We start from the raw sequence: 19,819 nt of genomic DNA, 5'->3' as shown, positions 1-19,819 counted from the left end.
TTTCGAAACTCAAACCAAATTAAATCTGACTACCAACATTCTCTATTTAAAGAAATCATATTTAATGAAAATGGTTATTATAACATGTTTTCATAATGAATCTGTGTTGCCAATCTATATAAACTTTTAAATATTGATGGTCAAATTTTTTTAAAAATTAATTTTAGATAAATCTAGATGAACTTATATTTATGAGCAAGAGGAGGTGATGTAAATGAATCTTTTCATCGAGTGACTGTTTATGGCACGCAGCCGTGGACGGGGTATTTCTTGACTGTGACAGAAGTCGAATGGTTTCATTTGAAATTCTAAGATTCCAGATAAAAAAGAGGTCTATCACGCCCTGATTAATACTCCCTTCGTTTCAAATTTTAGATCATTTTGACTTTTATAGGTTCATACATATTATTATTCACCTACATATACACTGTATCTAGGTGCAGAGTAAAAAATTTTTAGATCAGTGCATAGTAAAATTTATGCACCTAAAAAGTAAAAATGACCTACAATTTGGGATGAAGGGAGTATATGGTCTTTTGTTGGGAAAATTCTAACCCGCAGGCCATCCATCTTGTATATATTACCGTCAAAGTAGTTGGAGAGATAAGCTCAAAGAGAACGTGATACAAGCTTTCTGAGATGAGTGAGGGCGCTGGTATAGTCCCTGCATTTCGAATTACTATTCATTTTAATTTTTTTAAATATATAATATGTATCTAAAAATATCAAATATAGGTATATTTTACAACCCATTTTTTCAAAAAAGCAACGATAGTATTTGACCCCGCCGTGGCGCCATCTCTCACTAAAAAACAACCCCGCCACAACCTGTATTGCTAGGTCTAGGAGCACCAGGTCATCAAATAAGCACATAATAGGCAGAACTTGTGTACAGAACAAACAGTAAGGTCTAATACGATTGGAAGTTTCTCTTTCACGGGAATACACGTAGGAGAACTATGCGTCTTTGAATAATGTTATTCGGAAGTTCCTTTCAAAGGTTGCAACAAAATTAATGACCAAAGTGCAGCTCAGGCAAAATGGGATGCGGGGAGTAAAATAATAAGGCCATTTCAGTCAACACTCAACAGAGGTGGTCACGGTGACATGGTCCAATCATCTAAAAATCGACAAATTGTTTTTTCCCATCACATGGAATATGTGATGAATTCTGGTGGATTTCAACCTGTGCTTTCAACAGCATCACGCTGTGGTCACACCTGTGAATCTTGTTTAGCCGCCGTGGCCCACGTTTATGGATGACGGGTCGCTCTCGCGGTCGTGGGTGACCTTCCTTGTTCTTTCGTGCTTCGTCCTCGGTTTCCTGCAGTCTAAAAATGTGCACCTGGGCCGCGGCGTCTTTTGCTTGTGACATCGCGACTCTAGTCTCAAGTGAAATGGATAGACCTGAGACTGTGATGTGAGTGCGACAAGCGTGCAGCGCGGCTCCGCCATGGGTGCTACGGCTTGGCAAGAGATGGTGGTGGTTGTGTTCGTCGGCATCGGCATCGTGGCCGTTGGCGCCGCGGAGTTCGCGTACGACGGCTTCGCCGGCGCGGGCCTGGCGCTCGACGGCATGGCGACCCTCACGCCGGCCGGCCTGCTGCAGCTCACCAACGACACCATCATGCCCAAGGGCCACGCCTTTCACCCGGAGCCCGTCACGTTTCGGCGGCCGGCGGCGGGAGCAGGCGGCGCCGCTGCCGCGGCGGCGATGTCCTCCTTCTCGACCACGTTCGTGTTCGCCATCGTGTCGGAGTTCCTGGACCTGAGCACGAGCGGGTTCGCGTTCCTGGTGGCGCCGTCCACGGACCTGTCCACGGCCATGCCCAACCAGTACCTGGGCGTGTTCAACGGCACCGACAACGGCGACGCGCGCAACCGCATCTTCGCCGTCGAGTTCGACACCGTGCGCAACCCGGAGTTCGCGGACATCAACAATAACCACGTCGGCGTCGACGTCAACAGCCTCAACTCCTCTGCGGCGGCGCCGGCGGGGTACTACGACGACGCCACGGGCGCGTTCCGGAACCTGAGCCTGATAAGCCGGGAGCCCATGCAGGTGTGGGTGGACTACGACGCCGCGACCACGGAGATCACCGTGGCCATGGCGCCCGCGAGATCGCCCAGGCCCAAGAGACCGCTCCTGTCCAAGAGGATCGATCTCTCCACGGTCATCACCGACACGGCGTGCGTCGGCTTCTCGTCGGCGTCCAGCATCGTGCTCGTCAAGCACTACGTGCTCGGCTGGAGCTTCAGCCTCGACGGCGACGCTCCGGCTCTCGACTACGCCAAGCTGCCGAAGCTGCCACGCATCGGCCCAAAGCCCCAGTCCAAGGGGCTGACCATCGCGCTGCCAGTAGCCGCCACGGTGACCGTCCTCGCGGTGGTTGCCATCGGAGTCTTGCTCCTCCTCCGACGGCTCAGGTACGCCGAGCTGCGCGAAGATTGGGAGGTGGAGTTCGGGCCACAACGTTTCGCTTTCAAGGACCTCTACGACGCCACCGGCGGCTTCAAGGACAAGTGGTTGCTCGGCGCAGGAGGCTTCGGAACGGTGTACAAGGGCGTGCTCCCGGGGCCCGGGGCCGAAATCGCTGTGAAGAAGGTGTCTCACCACTCAAGGCAAGGGATGAAGGAGTTCGTCGCCGAGGTCGTCAGCATCGGCCACCTCCGGCACCGCAACCTCGTGCAGCTGCTCGGCTACTGCCGGCGCAAAGGGGAGCTCTTGCTGGTCTACGACTACATGCCAAATGGCAGCCTCGACAAGCACCTACACTGCCGCGAAGACAAACCCGTCCTGTCTTGGGCCCAGAGGCTGCACATCATCAGAGGCGTCGCCGCCGGGCTGCTCTACATGCACGAGGACTGGAAGCAGGTGGTCATCCACCGGGACATCAAGGCGAGCAACGTGCTCCTCGACGGCGAGATGAATGGGCGGCTGGGCGACTTCGGCCTCGCGAGACTGCACGACCATGGCGACGACCCGCAGACCACGCGTGTGGTCGGCACCATGGGGTACCTGGCGCCGGAGCTGGTGCGCGCCGGCAAGGCGACCGCTCGTTCCGACGTGTTCGCCTTTGGTGTGTTCCTCCTGGAGGTGGCGTGCGGCCGGAGGCCCGTTGAGGAGGACGCGGGCACCGACACTGACACCGACACCAGCGACTGCTTCGTGCTCGTAGACTGGGTGCTCGGGCACTGGCGCAATGGCTCCATTACCAGCGCGGTGGACGCCAGGCTCGGCTCTGGGTACGACGTCGTGGCGGCGGACCTGGTGCTGCGCCTGGGGCTGGCGTGCCTGCACCCGTCGCCGGCGGCGCGGCCGAGCATGCGGCAGGTCACGCAGTACCTCGATGGCAGCGCGCCGTTGCCAGAGCTGCCCGCGACGGACATGTCGTTCACCACGTTCGCGGGCATGGGGAGGTACCAGCCTCTCTTCGACTCGTGGTCCGTCCGGCAGACGACAACGGCGGCGATGAGCGTCGCCACCATTTCTGACATCGGCCTCTCCGGCGGCAGATGACAAGTTCATGCAGGTGTCCGTCGGTAGGAGGCTTTCATTTAGCAATAGGGAATAGATGTGATGTTTCATTGGCCGCAGAAATCGTGGCCACGTCAAGCTTGTCTAGGATTTGCTGCAGTGGACCCAATGAATTTACGATTTTGGCCGTGAACATTGTTCGGCAATGTCTTCCATGTTTGAAGCAAAGAATGCAATGTTCAGACTTCAGAGCCAGACGATGGAATCACACTTTCCTTAGCATTGTCCTGTACATGGGAGCTCCGCGAGCGAGGACATGGCGCTCCCAGTCGGACACCACACCGAACGGGTTGTCCATCCCGTGGCCGCAATCATCACCGTCCACGACAAGCTGGCCCTTGCCGTATGAGAGGAACTGCTCTTTCATTCCCAGCAGAACGGATTCCACGTCAGACTGCAGATAAACCTGAACGGCAATCGCAGTATCCATGTTAGGATCAGTGTCTCTTCAACAAGAAACATGCTTCATTCTTCAGCAGAATTTTGGGTCTATCCTAGATTCAGAGATGATGAACATAGCATACCTGTCCATTGGTCTGAAGAAGATCAGCAACAGCTTCAATGAGCATTCTTCGCACCATTCTCCACCTATTTTGCTCTTTGTTGAAGTCAGGATTTGGGCACTGAAGAAGGGAGATAATCAAAAAACAAGATAGCCGCACAGACCATGGAATAGCATAAAAGGTTCAAGTGCTAGGGTGCACCATCTGCTATGTATATTGGCCTAGTGTGGGAAAATGAAGCCACAGAACTCTAGTTTCCATTAAGCATACTAACATCCCAGGTAACATTCAAGTCTCATGAGTACGTCCTTGCTTGATCCCTTTATATATTATGGAGATCATCATACTCATGTCCTAGAGCATATGGACAGTAAGAAATGACAGGATTTGAACAGAACCAACAATAAAAGATGCAGATAAAAATTTTTGCACGCGTTTGCCCTGGTTACTTTGGGAGAACAAGTTGTTTCCCTCAAATAACAGAATGGCTACAGTCTATCACTTAAACCTGTTTTCTTTCTTTCTTCTTTCTTCACTTTGTAACCAGAGGAGTATGAACCCCTCCTTTCTTTGTAATCTTCTTTATTTTACTAATGTATAATCAGTAGGGGCACAACCCCTCCTGTTTCCTAAAAAAAGCATATGAACCAGAGGAGTAGAAGGAAACCTGTATTGTGACAAGAGTCAACCGTCCAGGATAACTTGAAACTATGGAGTGGAATGTGGACGTTGCATTCGTTGCTACAAAATGTCTGTCACAAATAGAAACGCCAGCATCATTGATGGTGAAACATAGAAGGAAGCATAAAATAGAAACAAGGGAAAATGGTAGCATTAGTCTCAGTTCATACAATTATTGGGAAAGAAATTGAAAACAGAGTCTTCTGATAAATGAACAAAGTCACCACAAGAACTTAGTATACAAGGACTACTAAATGGGCAGCAAGTCCTTGAATTTGGTTTTTTAAGGTGACCTAAAACAATGCAAGAAAGCTGGAGGGGGATTTAACTTGCTGGTCGTGATAGGGGCTTGGATCCTTTGGAAGATGAGGAATGATATAGTATTTAATGGTGCCTTGCCCAGGATGGATCAGGCGCTTCTCCTTGCACAGGATGAAGCTGATCACTGGATGTTGGCAGGCGCCAAAGGCTTAGTAGTCTGGCCGCTGCTCGATCTGATGGTTAGCAGCATTGGTTGGTTAGGGGTGGTCGCTTCATTCTAAAACGGGCGCGTATGTAATTTAAGATCCATGATGGGTGTGTGGTGTGCATTTGTATGGCTATTTGAGCCTTTTTCTCCTATCTTAATGCAATGATACACAGCTCTCCTGTGTATTCGAGAAAAAAATGCAAGACATTGCATCAGATAAATGCTAACTTGAACATATGATGCATGGTGAAGTTCGAAGCAAATGGATTTTGTCACCAAAACTTGCTCATATTTATGCATCTTGTTGAAGATCTAATTATCTAGAATGAGATTTCCAAAAATGGTTTAAAGGTCTATGACAGTTTGACGGCATCTGTGCCATTGCACAGAAAGATCCATTGGGTTATTCGCAGTCAAAGAAAGCAATCCTGCTATTTCTCCTGATTTGAACCAAGTGCTTACAGGAGAGAAGTTTACATTCCTAAGGATGCACAGTTCAGCTCCAATCTAGGATCCCTCGAAATGCGCCTAACTATTAGTGTGATGCTTACATGAGAGAAAGAGAGTTTACATTCCTAAGGATGTACAGTTCACCTCCAATCAAGGATCCCTCGAAATGTGCCTAACTAATAAGACACTAGAAAGGAATGTCTCAAGTCAAGGTGAAAAGAAATACATGAGGCTATTCTGGTATTTTGTTTCATCATATTTTTTGTAATTAAAAAACCCTTGCAGGAACTGAGATCACTAGCTTATATAGAGCAAGGGCGAGGAAAAGACAAACACAAGCAACACTTACAGGTTCCTTTTCTCATCCCAAGCCATACCCTGGAGGCACCTTATAACAAGCTACAGTAGATGTGAGTTACTGAAAAGATTATAGAAAAAAATGGGATTCCATAGAGTAAAATGCAGTACTTACCTTTTCGTTCATCTCAAGCCCAAGGAAATTTGAACTTTCATAACTTTTAGCCATTTGAAAAAGAAACAAACCATTTCCTGCACTAGAAAGAGTATTTACATGACAAGAATGGAAGAATCACAAAAGCAGAGATAGCCTATAATGAAGTAAAGTTCTAGAATTTGGAAGTATGCACTCTTACCAAATGAACAGCTACCAAATCCTATCACAAGGTACAAAATGATATTTTCTGGTCATCAGCGTGGACTAGCTGAGATCAAAGACTACAATAATAAATTTATGAATTTATGAAATCTATACTGGAAACAACAATGTATATGTGCTATCGGTAAATATTGAGTTGATTTAACTGCTTTCTCTATCTTTCAGATGTCAGTTAGTAGTACATGACTAATAAAAAAGAGCCTATACACCACAATTCCCAACAGAAATATACTATCCCACTTCATTTTGTACTCATTTATGAAACAAATCCCTGATTCAAAATATTTAAGGGGGCATACCACTTCCAATATCAACCACTAAGGGTAGTGTAGGATCACAGAAGACAGTGCTCCATGGAATCTGGTAGGGGTAACGCTGCAAAAAGTTTCGATATGAAGAACCAAATATATCTATATCACTGGAACTAAAAGACACCCCATAGAATTATTAAAATTAATGAAGAAGATGTAGTTAAAAAAACATGAGCACTCATCTCAATGAAATATTCAGGTACGGTTCCACAACTGGGATAAGAACAGAGGATGCCACTGAGACCTTTCAATTATATATTTTAATAAAATGATTACTGTTTCTGGCACCAAGATATGCAGGCATAGCACATAGGATCCATCGCTGTTCATGACTTTCAGGTTGTATAAAAACCAATGTGCCAATAGAAGTCCTTGAGCAATCATTATAAATCCTTGAGAACAAAATTCAATCAATTATCTTCTTAATTGATCCAAATCTTATTTCTATTTGGTAGATAATGCAAAGTTGGAGGATTTTAATTCCATTAAATTTATATAAACTCTAATTCCTTGTATTATTGAGATTATTTGTGTGCTATGAACATACGCATGCTGGAGTTTTAAATTCAAGAAATTTGGTGAAGTGCTAGAGATGTCATATTCTGGAACATGCTCGACCCTTAATCAGATATGTAGATGGGACCAATTAGATCTTTTGCTATCTGAAATTCATACCAGTATATTTTACGCCACCATACGATCCATTGTAGAGTTACATGAAAAATAAGAGAATTGTACAGGCAGACACATATGTGCTGGCCTGCTGCGAGCATCAAGGGGTCAGTCTATGGCTCTATGCTATCAACTTCATTGTGATTTAAAGTGGACTTCATTTGTCACATATTGAATAAATAGCATGGATGAATTGAAACAATATTATGCTGATGAACATTTACTATTGTATGAGCAGAACGATGATCCAACAGAATAGTTGTTCCAGAGCATGACTTACTTTATCCAATGCTGCTATACCAGGCAATATTCTTCCTTTGAGGAATTCCCATACAACAGTGGCAATTTGAAATTCTATATATCGAGATGAGGAATCTGTTTCTCGTTTTAATGCTTTGCATGCTGCACTCCCTACTAAAATAACTTCACAGCTATCAAAGCTTGCTTTTTCCAGTATTTGACCCAACCGTGTTGCTCCAACTGAAAATTCTTCTGCTAAATCGTAGTTTGTAGGACCAATCCATAGTATCTTCTGTAAAAAATATGTCATAAGTTGTCCAGGATCTAAAAGAGTATCATACGATGAAATGCAACTTGATAGGAAGAAAGGAGAAATCCAATCAATGGCAGTTCACACATAGAAATTATCACACATCGATCAAAATGAAGCTTGCAAGTTGATCTGGGTGTGATTTGTCTTTAGTACTTCCCTTAGACCATATAGTTCAATACAAACTAAACTACTTTACAATTAACAACAGAAGCAAAAAAAAAGTATGAAATTATCGGTACAAGTAAAAAATAATTAGTTTCCTGTGCTGCACAACTAACTAAGATTATTTCACAGAACTCAAACTAACTGAAGCAACGTTTCCATTCCATTTCGTACCTTATATAATGGTATTATAGAAGATATTTTCTCCAATGTTGATGGTCCTATATCGGCTGGTGTCCAGCCTAAAAAAAGTATGGAGAAATCACAGGTATTAGAATAATTCATAACTGCTTTAAGTAATTGCATGTGCCACTTCCATAACTTCAATTGTTATCACAATCATTCCTTGAATTTATTTTAGGAAATAACTATAGGGTAATGAAAATGCTAGTTTTAAGAAATACCAATAGGGCAATGGAAATGCTAGAATTTGCAGATACAGCCAAACTCAACAAACATGTGCAGGACTATAAATTGCAAAATGCAGGTTTCTTTGGCAACTGCCAGTTTAAAAATGACAAAAAAAAAAGCCTCAGCCAACCTAGGAGGAAATAGGTGTCGAATAAGCACCCAAATGTGAATAGAAAAGGACAAGAACCTAGGTGGTGGGAGTGTACACCCGCACCTGCCACCAACTGAGCTAGGCTCAGTTCCTGCTAACTGGTATTATAAAACAAATATTTCATTGTTTAATTGCTATTAGCAAAATGTTGCTGCCAACTATCTAATTCAACATGTTTCTCCAGGATGCATTTGGCTAGCATGGAGTAAAGGTCCACTGTTACACTTCGACATGTAACTTGTTAAATGGTGAGAAGCATGTTTTGAAGACAGGATGTTACTTAATCTAACCAAGGACAGCACAATTTCAGAACTGTTACCACGAAAAAAGTTGCTTGAGAAACACACGAAGGACATGGAAATTTCCTAGTAACACTCACCATCCAGTTGTCCAGTAGAGCTAATTACTCCCAATGTTCCACCGTCATTGTTCAAGCACCAGAGATCTGTTGGATAATAAATAGGAACATTCCTATCCCTAGCAACTTGAATAATCTGTAGTACTTCCATAACTGCATTTGTTTCTATGAATTGAGAGGGCACTGGCATTCCAAGGCCTTTCATTATTTGAAATGATAATTTTCCAACAAAGAACAACCCATCACATAGAGAGGTTAACATCCGAAGAGCAGGTGCCTTTCTCAAGAAGTTACTGCCTCCAATCTGCCATAACAAGAATAAACCATCAGAAATAAAGTAGCCTGGCAACAGGAAGCAATTACACAATTTTGGCTTTAAAAAGTACTTCGTCGTGCTGCATGGATCCTACTTGCACATGGTTCATATGAATTACCCATTGTTAGGAACTTAGGACCAATGGTTTTATTGTTCAATTGCCATTAATCATCTACTGTAATCAGTAATCACTATGTTTCAGGTAAATAAAATCTTTAACATAAATGACAGTGACAATACAAAATGATAAAACATATCATACTATTTCACAGTATCAGTCTTTCTAACGAAAACTTAAGAAACAAAATGTAATTATATTATCAGCATGTGATCCCTACCATAACGCCTAAAATCTTGTTCACTTAATAGAAAACAATACTATTATACACCACTTATGGCTAGTTGGGTACTTTTATATAGCTTCTTAGAAACTGGGCGAAATTCTTCTCTAATTATATGGTAGATAGCGAACACTAGTAGTACTTGCCTAAGTCTACGGACTTATGATCTGTGAACAATAGGGAAACAAAAATTTGTTATTTGAAGTGTATTTAACTAGCCATTCATCTGTCTCTGGTTCCAGAGCACAGAGGATATATTAGCATTTCATGGAGGAAGAAAATAGCTTGAACTAGCATACTTTACATACATTGTTTTTCCTTCATGTAGAGTACAGAAAGCAAAGCTGAAACCTATTTCGTTAAAAAAAAATAATAGACAACTGATTTTTGAGAGCTAGATTATCGATAAAGCCTGTCAGCTACATATACATTGAAAAAAAGGCTAATGATTACAATTGCAATATATGGGCGCCTCATGGTGTCCGTGATCTTTATCAATTGCGTAAGCTCCTCCTCAAAATGGAAACCAGCAAGAGATGCATAGCAGTAGCGGGTGATGCCAACAGTTGATGCAAGAATCTTATGGGACAGTGAGAAAGAATCATTGACAAATATTGTGGCACCTGAAGCTAGCTTCTGAGAAAAATCATTGCAATTAGCAACTTCTCCTCTGAAGTTCAGAAGATTTTCAAACAAAATAATGCTGTTCTGCACCCACTCTTCCTTCTTAAATGATGTTAAACCAGGTGCACCATCTACTGGGATGACTTCTACTTGAAGAAGTGATGACAAGTACTCTGAAAACATCAGAATTTATAATGTGTCAACAAAAAACAACCAGCATTTAAGGCAGATTATTTTCAAACTGTCAGCTAGAGATAATGTTTTGATTTTGCAGCTCATTTGAAAATTGGTGCAGTTCGTTGTCTTACTAAATGATAGGGCAATGGCCAAGTGACCAATTTATCACCATCAACAATGGCAAAGGACTGTAATTGTGCAGATTCCAATAGTGGGGCATCTGCTGTATAGGAACTCTAACATCTCCCTTTTACAAAATTCAAGTTTATTTTCAAGCTATCAGCTAAAGAAGTAAAGACACTTTCTTTGATTTTGCGGCTCATTTGAAAATTGATGCAGTCCTTTGTCTCATTAAAATGATAGGGCAATGGACTAGAGACCAATTATTACCATCAACAATGGCAAAGGACTGTAGTTCTGCAGATTCACATAGTGGTACATCTGCTGTATACGAACTCAACACCTCCCTTTTACAACATTCTAATTCCTTCTTCTCCTTTCGGTTAAAAATAAAACACAACGAAGGTGAATTTAGAAAATCTGTGTAATTCCAGAAAATGGGTTTGTAATTCAGCATTCTGCTATACTGACACAAAAAGCAGGAAAAAACTTCTGTCCCAGAAGGAAGTAACAGAAGATATGTTTCGAAATTCATGTTACACAATAAATAATAGTATGAACCACTAACCTGCAAAAGAGTCAATTGATTTAATCTCTGGATTATCAGATTGAAGAAGTGTATCCCAGCTGGTGACTATAACCACTTTTGCTCTTGCTTTGTACAAGTATTTGATAGTTAGCAATGCTCTTTCAAGAGCGAAAGTGCATGGTCCTAAGTGTCCCAAGAGAAGTGCAGAATCAAGACGCACCACAACCACTTCTCCACAAAGTTTTTCAGTCGGAAAGTTCCTAAGAGATTGTACATGCAGATACGATGTTGATTGATCGATGCAAGAATATCTGTCCTTCTACAGTGATGTAAAACCAAAAGGTTAGAATTCTATCTCAGCTGGAACTCAGATGTAACATTTAAACAATCAGGATACCACAAAAAAGGAAATCACTATTTGAAAAGTATTGCAGCATTTAAAAAGTATCATTCTCCCATGTTTGTTTCAGTGCAAAATTCCCTGATCATACAAAATGTAAGAAGACAACATGATCATGGTTACACCGAATTTTGGCTTTATAACTTATATTATTATGATGTTAAAACTTAAGGATTCAACATCCAGTTCATCAAAGACCTGAAGTTCATTATTCCCACTAGTCCCAAAAGATCTGCCCTTAACATCCAGTATTGCCTTTATTACGAATAACACACTGCTACAATCCAAATTAAGATTCCACCACAGAACTAAAAACGAAATTCAAATATGACTATAACTACTAATCATATTCTCTACTATTTAAAAGTTATCCAGTGCAATCGAGATACCTCTTTCTGATTATCAACTGGACTAGTAGAGTGCCACAGCTGAGAGCACTGTACTCTACATTTCAGCCTGGATAGTCCCGGTCCCCCTACAATAACAAGTAGTCAACAAAATTGGTATAGTTGAATCTCAATTCATCCAAAGTACACAAAAACATCTAGAAAACCAGAGCACACCCAACTCACCTGAAAGGTAACCACTATGCGTTGCGACCTGGAATCCAGCAGATGGCAGCCATGGCTCTAACCAAAGAGACATTGGTGAGCTTAACTGAAAGTTACAAGCCTGCATACAGCCTTCCTTCTGAAATGCCTGGTGATGTGGATGCTCGCAATCAAGGCTTAAATCAAATCATTTGACAGTGAACCTATTACCAATGCACAATGAGGAGTTAGCAGCAGCAAGACAACGCCATTAGAGGTGGCCTGAGTGACGGTCGAACTGAATGTACGGCATGTGATACAGTTCAACACCCTAAATTTTGGAAGATATACTGGCCGTTTGTATAATTCAGCACGCGGCGAACAAATGGCAGCAGATCCACCCAAGCACGGAGGACCACAACAATTACCAACTCCCAGAATAAGGCATCCAAGCAAGATGAGGGCTTGCCTACCAGCAAAAGAAGGGGGAAAATCGATCCAATGTCCCCGGTTTCGTATGGCTGCTCCAGGTGGGGAGGAAGAGGAGGGCCCCGGTTTCGTCTGTGATGATAGTTGGGGCACTGGTGGGGCGTGTCCGCGTCTGAAGATGCGGCTGCCGGCAGCGGTGGCGCCGTGGCGGGGAGGCAGAGGCACGGCTGCTGTGAGAAGTGAGAACGAAGGCAAGAAGAAAAGGAAGAAAGGATAAGAGAGAGAGAGGATAACCCGCGGGCCTTGGACTTTCCCGGCCCATCCTACGAATGCATTTGGACGAGGAACTGGATGATGAAGTGGACTAGTATCTTCTTGGCCCGATCCACTTCGTTCCAAGGGGGAAAAAACGGAAATCATACCGGTCTTCTGTAAGGTGGGAAGTGAGATGACCTTCCAGATTTGTGCGCGTGGGTGAAGTTCACGGTGCCGGCTCGCGTGCGTTGGTCAGGCATGACGCTGTCTCCTGGCTGAGACGCTCGACTGTGGGAGGCTGGTGGCTAGGAGTGGGATGGAGAAGTAGAATGTGACACGTTCAAGATTCAAAATAATTTATCTCCTAAACTGCTCATCATTTTACAATTCCGTTTGAACCATGAGATTATTTAGAATTAATGTACTAAAATGAGATCCAATATGCATATTTTTAATAAAAAATAAATATTCAACATTTATACTAACTATTCAACATTTTTATACTGTTTCAACATTTTTTCTATATTACCTCAACATTTACATGCAAAATGTTCTCAACATTTACATGCAAAATGTTGAAACATTTTTTCTGCAAAAATGTTGAATTAGATCTTAAGAAATGTTGAATAAGATATTTTTCCAACATTTTTCATATAAATGTTGAATTAGATCTTAAGAAATGTTGAATATGATATTTTTCCAAGTTTTGAGGATTGTTGAACTATTTTTCATATACTATTTCAACATTTTCCATATAATATGTTGACTTATTTATTCGAAATGTTGAATGTGATAGTAATAAATGTTGATCTTGAAAAATAATGTTGAATATCAATATAAGTATAATTTTTATTATTATTTAGTTTTTTGGAAAATCAACATCTGAACATACTATTTCAACATTTTTTAAATGAAATGTTGAACTAGTTTATACACAGTGTTGATTGTTGAACTAGTTTATCTAAATTGTTGAACTAGTTTCAAAAAAATGTTGAATCTAGATTTTAAGATATTGAATTAGAACGTTGATGTGTTTTCACGAATGTGTACTAAACTATCTTACGATGTTGAACACCAGTGTTTTACGTCGGAATAAAGAAAGAGAGAAAAGGATGAAAGTAAATAAATTAATAAAAGTTTGTATGCTTTCGCACCAGTGCTTTGTAGTAGAAAATCAAAACTGAGCCGTTATGGGCTTCGGTTATTGGGTGAAGCGTCCCCATATATTTAGAGACTAAATGTGATACAAATATCAGTCACAGGAGGCTGATAACACATTTATTCGACAGATAATTCAGTTACCCTACAACTCCCGAGGGAGTGGGCGTGAGAGCCACGCAGCGATAAGAAGTAAATAAACAACAGCGGCTAACCAAGCGACTGCTAAAAGACAGCACTCGGGACTACACGGCAGTAGCAGCATCTTGGAAAGGCCACCCCCCCAGGCAGCGTTGGGTGCGGACCACAACCTCCTACTCCAAGGTCCTCGGCGATGAAGTCCGGGTCCTCCTCTCTAGCACCGAAGCAAGGGTGAGTAAGAACTTACTCAACAAGTCCAACCCCATCCACGGAGGGGGATACAAGCAAGTATATGCACAGGATATATCAAGGATAGGCTAGAGTTCATTGCGGTAAAGCTAAATTCCCAACACATGCATGGGCTCGTTTTCAAACAAGTTTTCGTAAAGCTTTTCTTTAGTAACCGAAACATTGAGTGGGGTTGATCCTACACAAAGGATTCAAGTTTTATCGCTATCGGACTCCCCGTCCACCATAGCTCACGGCACAACTGCCGGACACTTCCAAAATCCAACACACACATGCACACACACCCGTGACCATCCATGCCCAAGTACTAGTTATGTGACGAAGCCGTAACTCGTCCAATGCCGTGGACACGGCTACCCGGATAGGTTTTAACTCTGCAGAGGTTGTACACTTTTCCCACAAGTAGGGTACCGCAACACGATCACCTTAGTACCGGTGCGGATCCTAACAAAGCCATTACCCACCTTAGCCAAGTCTAGCTAGTCCTCACGGAAGCAGCCAAGGGGTTCACGGCTCATCCACGAGACCGTAACCGGGACCTAAGTCACCAAGATCTTACTCCTTTTCCATGGGCTCCCGTTGCTCACCAGCACCCCTGAAGACTAGCAGTTCAGCTAGTGGGATTTATGCTAAGCCGTTGCCCATACAACGGTCGAGTGGTTGCACGATGGTTGAATTAGGCAAGATGACACATTAACTTGGTCCTTAACCATGACAAGATGGATATCTCCCGACATTGCTCAACCACTAAGGTACGAGCACAACATCCTAGCATTTCACACAACAAACACCCATCCATCTCATCTACACATCCCTTTTCCCTTGAACCCGAAAAAAACCACTTTCCCGTTTGAACACACACACATTTATTTCTCCATAAAAACCATTGTATTAACGATTGAAGTTGAGTAACAAGCTCCTAAGCGCTCTAGCAGTGGTTATCATCTAAACAGAGCAAGTCATATTTAGAGATAAACATAGGACAACAAGGAATGTTCATAACAATCAAGGGGTGGCTGTCCAACCATGTCTTGCAATAAAACAATATGCATTTTATAAAACAGGCCAATAGGTTGTGTTTAAAAAAAACTAGGTATTAAGTATGCATCAAAGGGTGAGATTGGACTTGTCGTCTTCAAAGCCTTCCGGGAGTTCCGGCTCGTGCTGCTGGTCCTCGAGCTCAGGCTCGCGGTCAAACTCCTCCTCGGGCTCCTCCTCGGGTAAACCGCAATCTACGGCACACACAAACGGACACACAAATAAATAAAAGAAAAGCGGTTTTTATCCGTTGAGCTCCGAACAGAAAACGTGAACGGAAAATAGGTAGAAGGAATATTTTTAGGAAATTTGGATATAGATCAGTGGAAGTATTCTAGAGGACGACGTGGTAAAATTTGGGGTTAAATGGAGGAAGTTTGGCGCATGAAATGACGAGTTAAACATGGGTTAGGGGCTTAAAAAGGGGGTTTAGGACTGATTCGCGATGAACCAGGGACCTATTTGTAAATATTTCTGGAGGTGGAGGGGCTTATCTGCGAAAAGGGTTATGAGAGTGGTGGAAGGACTAATTTGTAATTTGGCAAAAGTTGGGGGTTAGATCGGAAATCTGTGCGTTCGTCGTCCTTCCTTTTCAAGGAACATGGAGATGGAAATGAGAAGAAGAAGGGGGACGACGGCTGCCGAACGGCAAGCCTCAGTGGTGACGTCCATCCGCCGGAGGAGATGGGGGAAGGGGAGAGGATCCCGTTTTGCCCCTTACCTCGGGCACTTGGGGGTAAGAGAGGGGCGAACGGTGGTGGTCAAGGCCGTGGCGGTGCTCGGGTGGTGCTCAGGTAGGCGACGTCGTGCGGGAGGAGTGGTGCTTGGGTGGTGGTGGAGGCTTGGCACGGGCGGCGGTGGCGCCGGTCTTTTTAGAGGGTGGAGGAGGGGGTGGTGCGGCGCGGTGTGGGGAGAAGGTGGCCGGGGCGGCCCCCTTTTATAGCCGGCGAGGTGGCCGGCGAGTAGGGGCTTGGCAATGGCCGGCGGTGGGAGCTTGGCGGCACGGCACCGGTGGCGTGCCGGGGCGGGGAGGTAGGGGTCGGCGGCGGGCGGCGTGGAGCGGGGCCGGAGGCGGGGCCGGCGCAGGAGGGGCGGCGTGCGGGGCCGAGGCGGCCAGGCGCCAGAGCGGGGCGGCGCAGGCGGCCGGGGCTAGGTCGGGTGCGTGGCCTGAGGGGAGGCGCCGGCGCCGGGCGGCGTGGGTCCCGGGCACGCAGAGGGGGTCAGGCGGCCGGCGGTATGGCGCCAGGAAGGGTGGGCGTCGTGGAGTAATGGCGTTGGGGCCGGGTGTGCGGGCGCTAGGAAGAAGGAGGAGGAGAGAGAAGGAAGGAGGAAGAAGAAAGAAGAAGGAGAAGAAGAAAGGGAGAAGGAAAAGAAAGAAAAAGAAAAAGGGAGGGAAAAGAAAAAGAAAAAGGTGAGACCGGCGGCGTTCGCGGCACGCGGTCGGAGCACGCGCGCGGCGTCTGACGACGGCACGCGGCGAGAATTTCGGGCACGGATAAAATGATAGCTGTCGGCTTGGGTACCGGGACGGCGAAATCGGCTGGAAGATTTTAGATTTCCAGGAGCTTAGCGGTAAAAAGATTTTGAAAACAATTTTTAATGGGTGATTTTAGGTTGGTGATTTTGCGGATGTTACATTGGGCTATTTGGGTTTAAAGATAAATAGCTTATTCACCTACCACAAGATATATAGAGATATATAGGAGCCCCCGAAAAAAAGCCTCTCGAGAAAACACGACCTCTTGCCATCTTGCGTGGCCAAGTGTGAAGGTGAGGAGACAAGTTACCCTCGCATCTTCGAAGTTCTGAGGGTTATAAATGGCAATGGAACCGGAAAGCATACCGGACCCTAACCCTCGATGGTCCGAAACCGACATCGATCACTAGCTTGGTTATCTTTGTTAGTCTTGCAAGATTTGAGGTGGGACAAAAGTCGCCCGAAGTTGATCACGAGGCTTATCTCTTCAATGCGATACAAGGGTGCTACCTTGGATGACCATGTTCGCGCAAGCCTTGGAAGTTCGGATCGTCAAGCAACGGGAAGCTGCGAAGGAGGTCCCGAGGGTACTTGGCAAGCAGCATGGAAAAGGTGACCGTGTGGAGAAGTTCGATATGAACACATGTATCCCAAAGACCTTTTATGTACGGTATATTCTAGAAATGTAGTGGCTGAGTAAGGGTATTTTCGGAATGTAAAAGTAGGACGGCTCCTACTATAAAAGGGGAGTCCTACCCCATTGTAAAGGATGATCACTTTTTGAATGAAAAAAGAGAGTAGCTATCCAAAAGTAATCCTATTACTGTTTGGTGTCAAATTTGTTTAAGACCAACAAGGTGTTCTACTTGATGTAATATGCGCAACTAACTGGACGTTATCTGGTAGATATGATGTATAGGTTGTTACTTGAGATCTCTAGCCCCCTCTCCAAGTTGTTGTGCGCCTATGTAAACACCACGCTCGGGGTTATTCCATGCCAAGCAAACACGCACGCACCCGCGACCAACGTTGGGGCGCCAGTGCTTCCACTCCTCTGATTTCTCACACACAAGAAATACGTCGTTTGTTTTAACTTCTGGCTTTTCACACTGAGAAGCAGCCAGGAACCTCAAACAAATAGGCTCTAACAAGGTGCAATATGGGCTGCTTGGTGAGGTGAAATCTATGGCTGAGCATCATTTAAAAAAAAGGCAGAGGCATTTCGGCGGCTACATGCACAGACATCTTTCCATCTTTCGGAAGGTGGAAACATTTTCACTTCCGAAATTTGAGATCCGTGCACATAATAAGGACCGTCGGATCTTGACCGCTCTTGGCGTCTTCTTCCAGTGACAGCGTTCGCCTCCCAAGTGCATCGTCGCTGCTGCTGTGGGGTAGGGTTAGGAATTCAAGGTTGGGGGTGAGGCCTCTCCGGGGGGTGCCAGCTTAGAAGGAGTTCCGTGGTGGCCGGTTGGCCTAGCGGTGGTGGCGGGCAAGATAGTGGCGAGGGCAAGGCGGCGAGAGCCATCGGCAGGGGCGGTGGGAGACCGTCGGATGGGCAGGGTCTGCTACAGGAGCGACAAGCTAGCTTCGTGAGCAAGGCGGCGGGTGGAGGAAGGGAAAGTAAGGGAGGGAGCAGCGGGGCAGCTGCGGTGCCAGCGGAGGCGCCATCGGCTACGACCTGGTTCATCTTCTGACTTATTATCACCCTTCTTGGATTTGCTTGACATGTCCTTGCTTAAGTTGTTCATGATGCTAGTTACAACACTTCCGCACAAATTGCTGGAGAAGAACTCCATTGTGCGATGTATCCTAACATGAAGCCATGAGATGAGCCACATGTTCATGAGGCAGTTAATCCCATCAAATTAGCTAAATCGTGGTGCAAGAAGGTATATTTTGACATAACTCAGACTAGAATAGTGCTTCAACATATATTGAGCTCTAACACATGTAGATCACTCTCTGTATGGCCTCAAGGCTAATCGTAAGTGCATGGTAAATTGCTCTTGACATTGAGCTGCATGTCTCTCATTTTTGTTGATTCGCATTGTTGGTCATTTGCTCGTGGAGAGCTGTGAACTAATCCTCCTTTAGTTCAGGGATAGATGCAAGCTAGGCCACATGCTCCTCAACCAGGCGGAGCTAGGATTGAAATAGGGGGGCAATTTCATAAATATCTCAATAGCTACACAACTCAAGTAAGTGAAACTATATAACTATTGTAGAAAGCAAATGAATTGCCATTATGCAAACTAGCTTGCATACTAGCAGTCTATGCATGCCACCACCGGTGAACTAGCACAGTGAGATGGCGGGCAAGCTCTAGATGGTGAAGTTTCATGGTTGCTAATAATCTACTAGCTAGCAGTTACTGGAAGAGATGCCTGGGAAGAAGAGATGCCAACGAGTATCCTTAGAATGAGATAAACTTTGTGTTTTGTTTGTGTGCATCAAATGTTTGTTGTTGGATATGGGTATACATGTAGTTTAAGCTCTCAAGCCTTAAGGCGTGAAACTTGTCTCTAATTTGAGAATTTAAATTGCTCAATCCAAACATGGAACAAACATGTGGAACTACAGGTGTACTGAGTGTAGTCATGTAGACATGCATGCATGTAGCAGCCATGCAATTTTATAGCTGCTTCGGGCTTGCTTCTTTGGATTTTTCCCTGGTTGGCCTGAACGTTCTACTAGCGTCCTCAATAGAGTGGCCTGCATTTGTAGAAAGAACTAGTCTTCTTCTTGGGTGAGGTATAAGACAAAGAAAAGAAACAGAAAGGGATTAGGCAAGGATAGCTTTTATGCACAAAAGGAAAGCTTTGAACAAGTTTATATTGAAAAAAAAAACAACCATCAATGTAAGAGGCAATATCACGTGACTAAACGGCGGGGGAGAAAAGGATGGGCCATGTTATTATATGGGGACTTTGAATTATATTCATCTGACCTGTTGTGCCAATTCAAGACAAAGTATGATTAATAAAAGTGAGGGTTTGAGGAATTCTTCCCATTCATGCTAAGCAAAAATCTATTGAGATAGCACGGTCATCATCTACTTAGTTAACATCTTCTTTGCTAATTATAATGGGAGGGGGAG

General features: G+C 44.4%; 2 protein-coding genes across 6 annotated transcripts; one reads left to right on the top strand and one right to left on the bottom strand.

The window, feature by feature from the left end:
• The first annotated feature begins 1,047 nt into the window (after positions 1 to 1,047).
• Positions 1,048 to 3,684, top strand: LOC111255862 (L-type lectin-domain containing receptor kinase IV.1-like). The gene has a single exon (XM_022823447.1). The coding sequence runs from the start codon at positions 1,454 to 1,456 to the stop codon at positions 3,518 to 3,520; it is 2,067 nt and encodes a 688-aa protein (XP_022679182.1). The 5' UTR covers positions 1,048 to 1,453; the 3' UTR covers positions 3,521 to 3,684.
• LOC101785907 (phosphoglycerate kinase) lies at positions 3,579 to 12,690 on the bottom strand. Of its 5 annotated transcripts, none has more exons than XM_022823444.1 (16): positions 12,446 to 12,679; positions 12,204 to 12,303; positions 12,015 to 12,141; positions 11,832 to 11,917; positions 11,082 to 11,361; positions 10,784 to 10,933; positions 10,046 to 10,389; positions 8,957 to 9,239; positions 8,190 to 8,257; positions 7,581 to 7,832; positions 6,617 to 6,692; positions 6,114 to 6,190; positions 5,991 to 6,040; positions 4,709 to 4,793; positions 4,063 to 4,161; positions 3,579 to 3,944 (listed from the first exon to the last, which is right to left on the bottom strand). In XM_022823444.1, the coding sequence occupies exons 3-16, from the start codon at positions 12,118 to 12,120 to the stop codon at positions 3,744 to 3,746; spliced, it is 2,157 nt and encodes a 718-aa protein (XP_022679179.1). In that variant the 5' UTR covers positions 12,121 to 12,141; positions 12,204 to 12,303; positions 12,446 to 12,679; the 3' UTR covers positions 3,579 to 3,743. The 5 variants fall into 5 exon arrangements, 4 of the variants coding, with proteins under 4 accessions (XP_022679179.1, XP_022679178.1, XP_022679180.1 ...); XR_002676004.1 differs by lacking the exon at positions 12,204 to 12,303 and adding an exon at positions 4,243 to 4,395 and having other exon boundaries at positions 3,902 to 3,944; positions 12,015 to 12,196; positions 12,446 to 12,690; XM_022823443.1 differs by lacking the exon at positions 12,204 to 12,303 and having other exon boundaries at positions 12,015 to 12,196.
• Positions 12,691 to 19,819: the final 7,129 nt, after the last annotated feature.

The sequence above is a fragment of the Setaria italica genome, chromosome IX (assembly GCF_000263155.2).
Source record: "Setaria italica strain Yugu1 chromosome IX, Setaria_italica_v2.0, whole genome shotgun sequence".
Lineage (NCBI taxonomy): Eukaryota > Viridiplantae > Streptophyta > Magnoliopsida > Poales > Poaceae > Setaria > Setaria italica.
This window is presented reverse-complemented; position numbering and strand designations above follow the sequence as displayed.

Coding starts and splice junctions, on each gene's coding strand:
- LOC111255862 (XM_022823447.1), top strand. CDS start 1,454: ATGGGTGCTACGGCTTGGCAAGAGATGGTGGTGGTTGTGTTCGTCGGC.
- LOC101785907 (XM_022823444.1), bottom strand. CDS start 12,120: ATGCAGGCTTGTAACTTTCAGTTAAGCTCACCAATGTCTCTTTGGTTA. Junction 10,934..11,081: donor ATCAATTGACTCTTTTGCAG/GTTAGTGGTTCA, acceptor GGAATTACACAG/ATTTTCTAAATTCACCTTCG. Junction 8,258..8,956: donor CTCTACTGGACAACTGGATG/GTGAGTGTTACT, acceptor TACTTTTTTTAG/GCTGGACACCAGCCGATATA.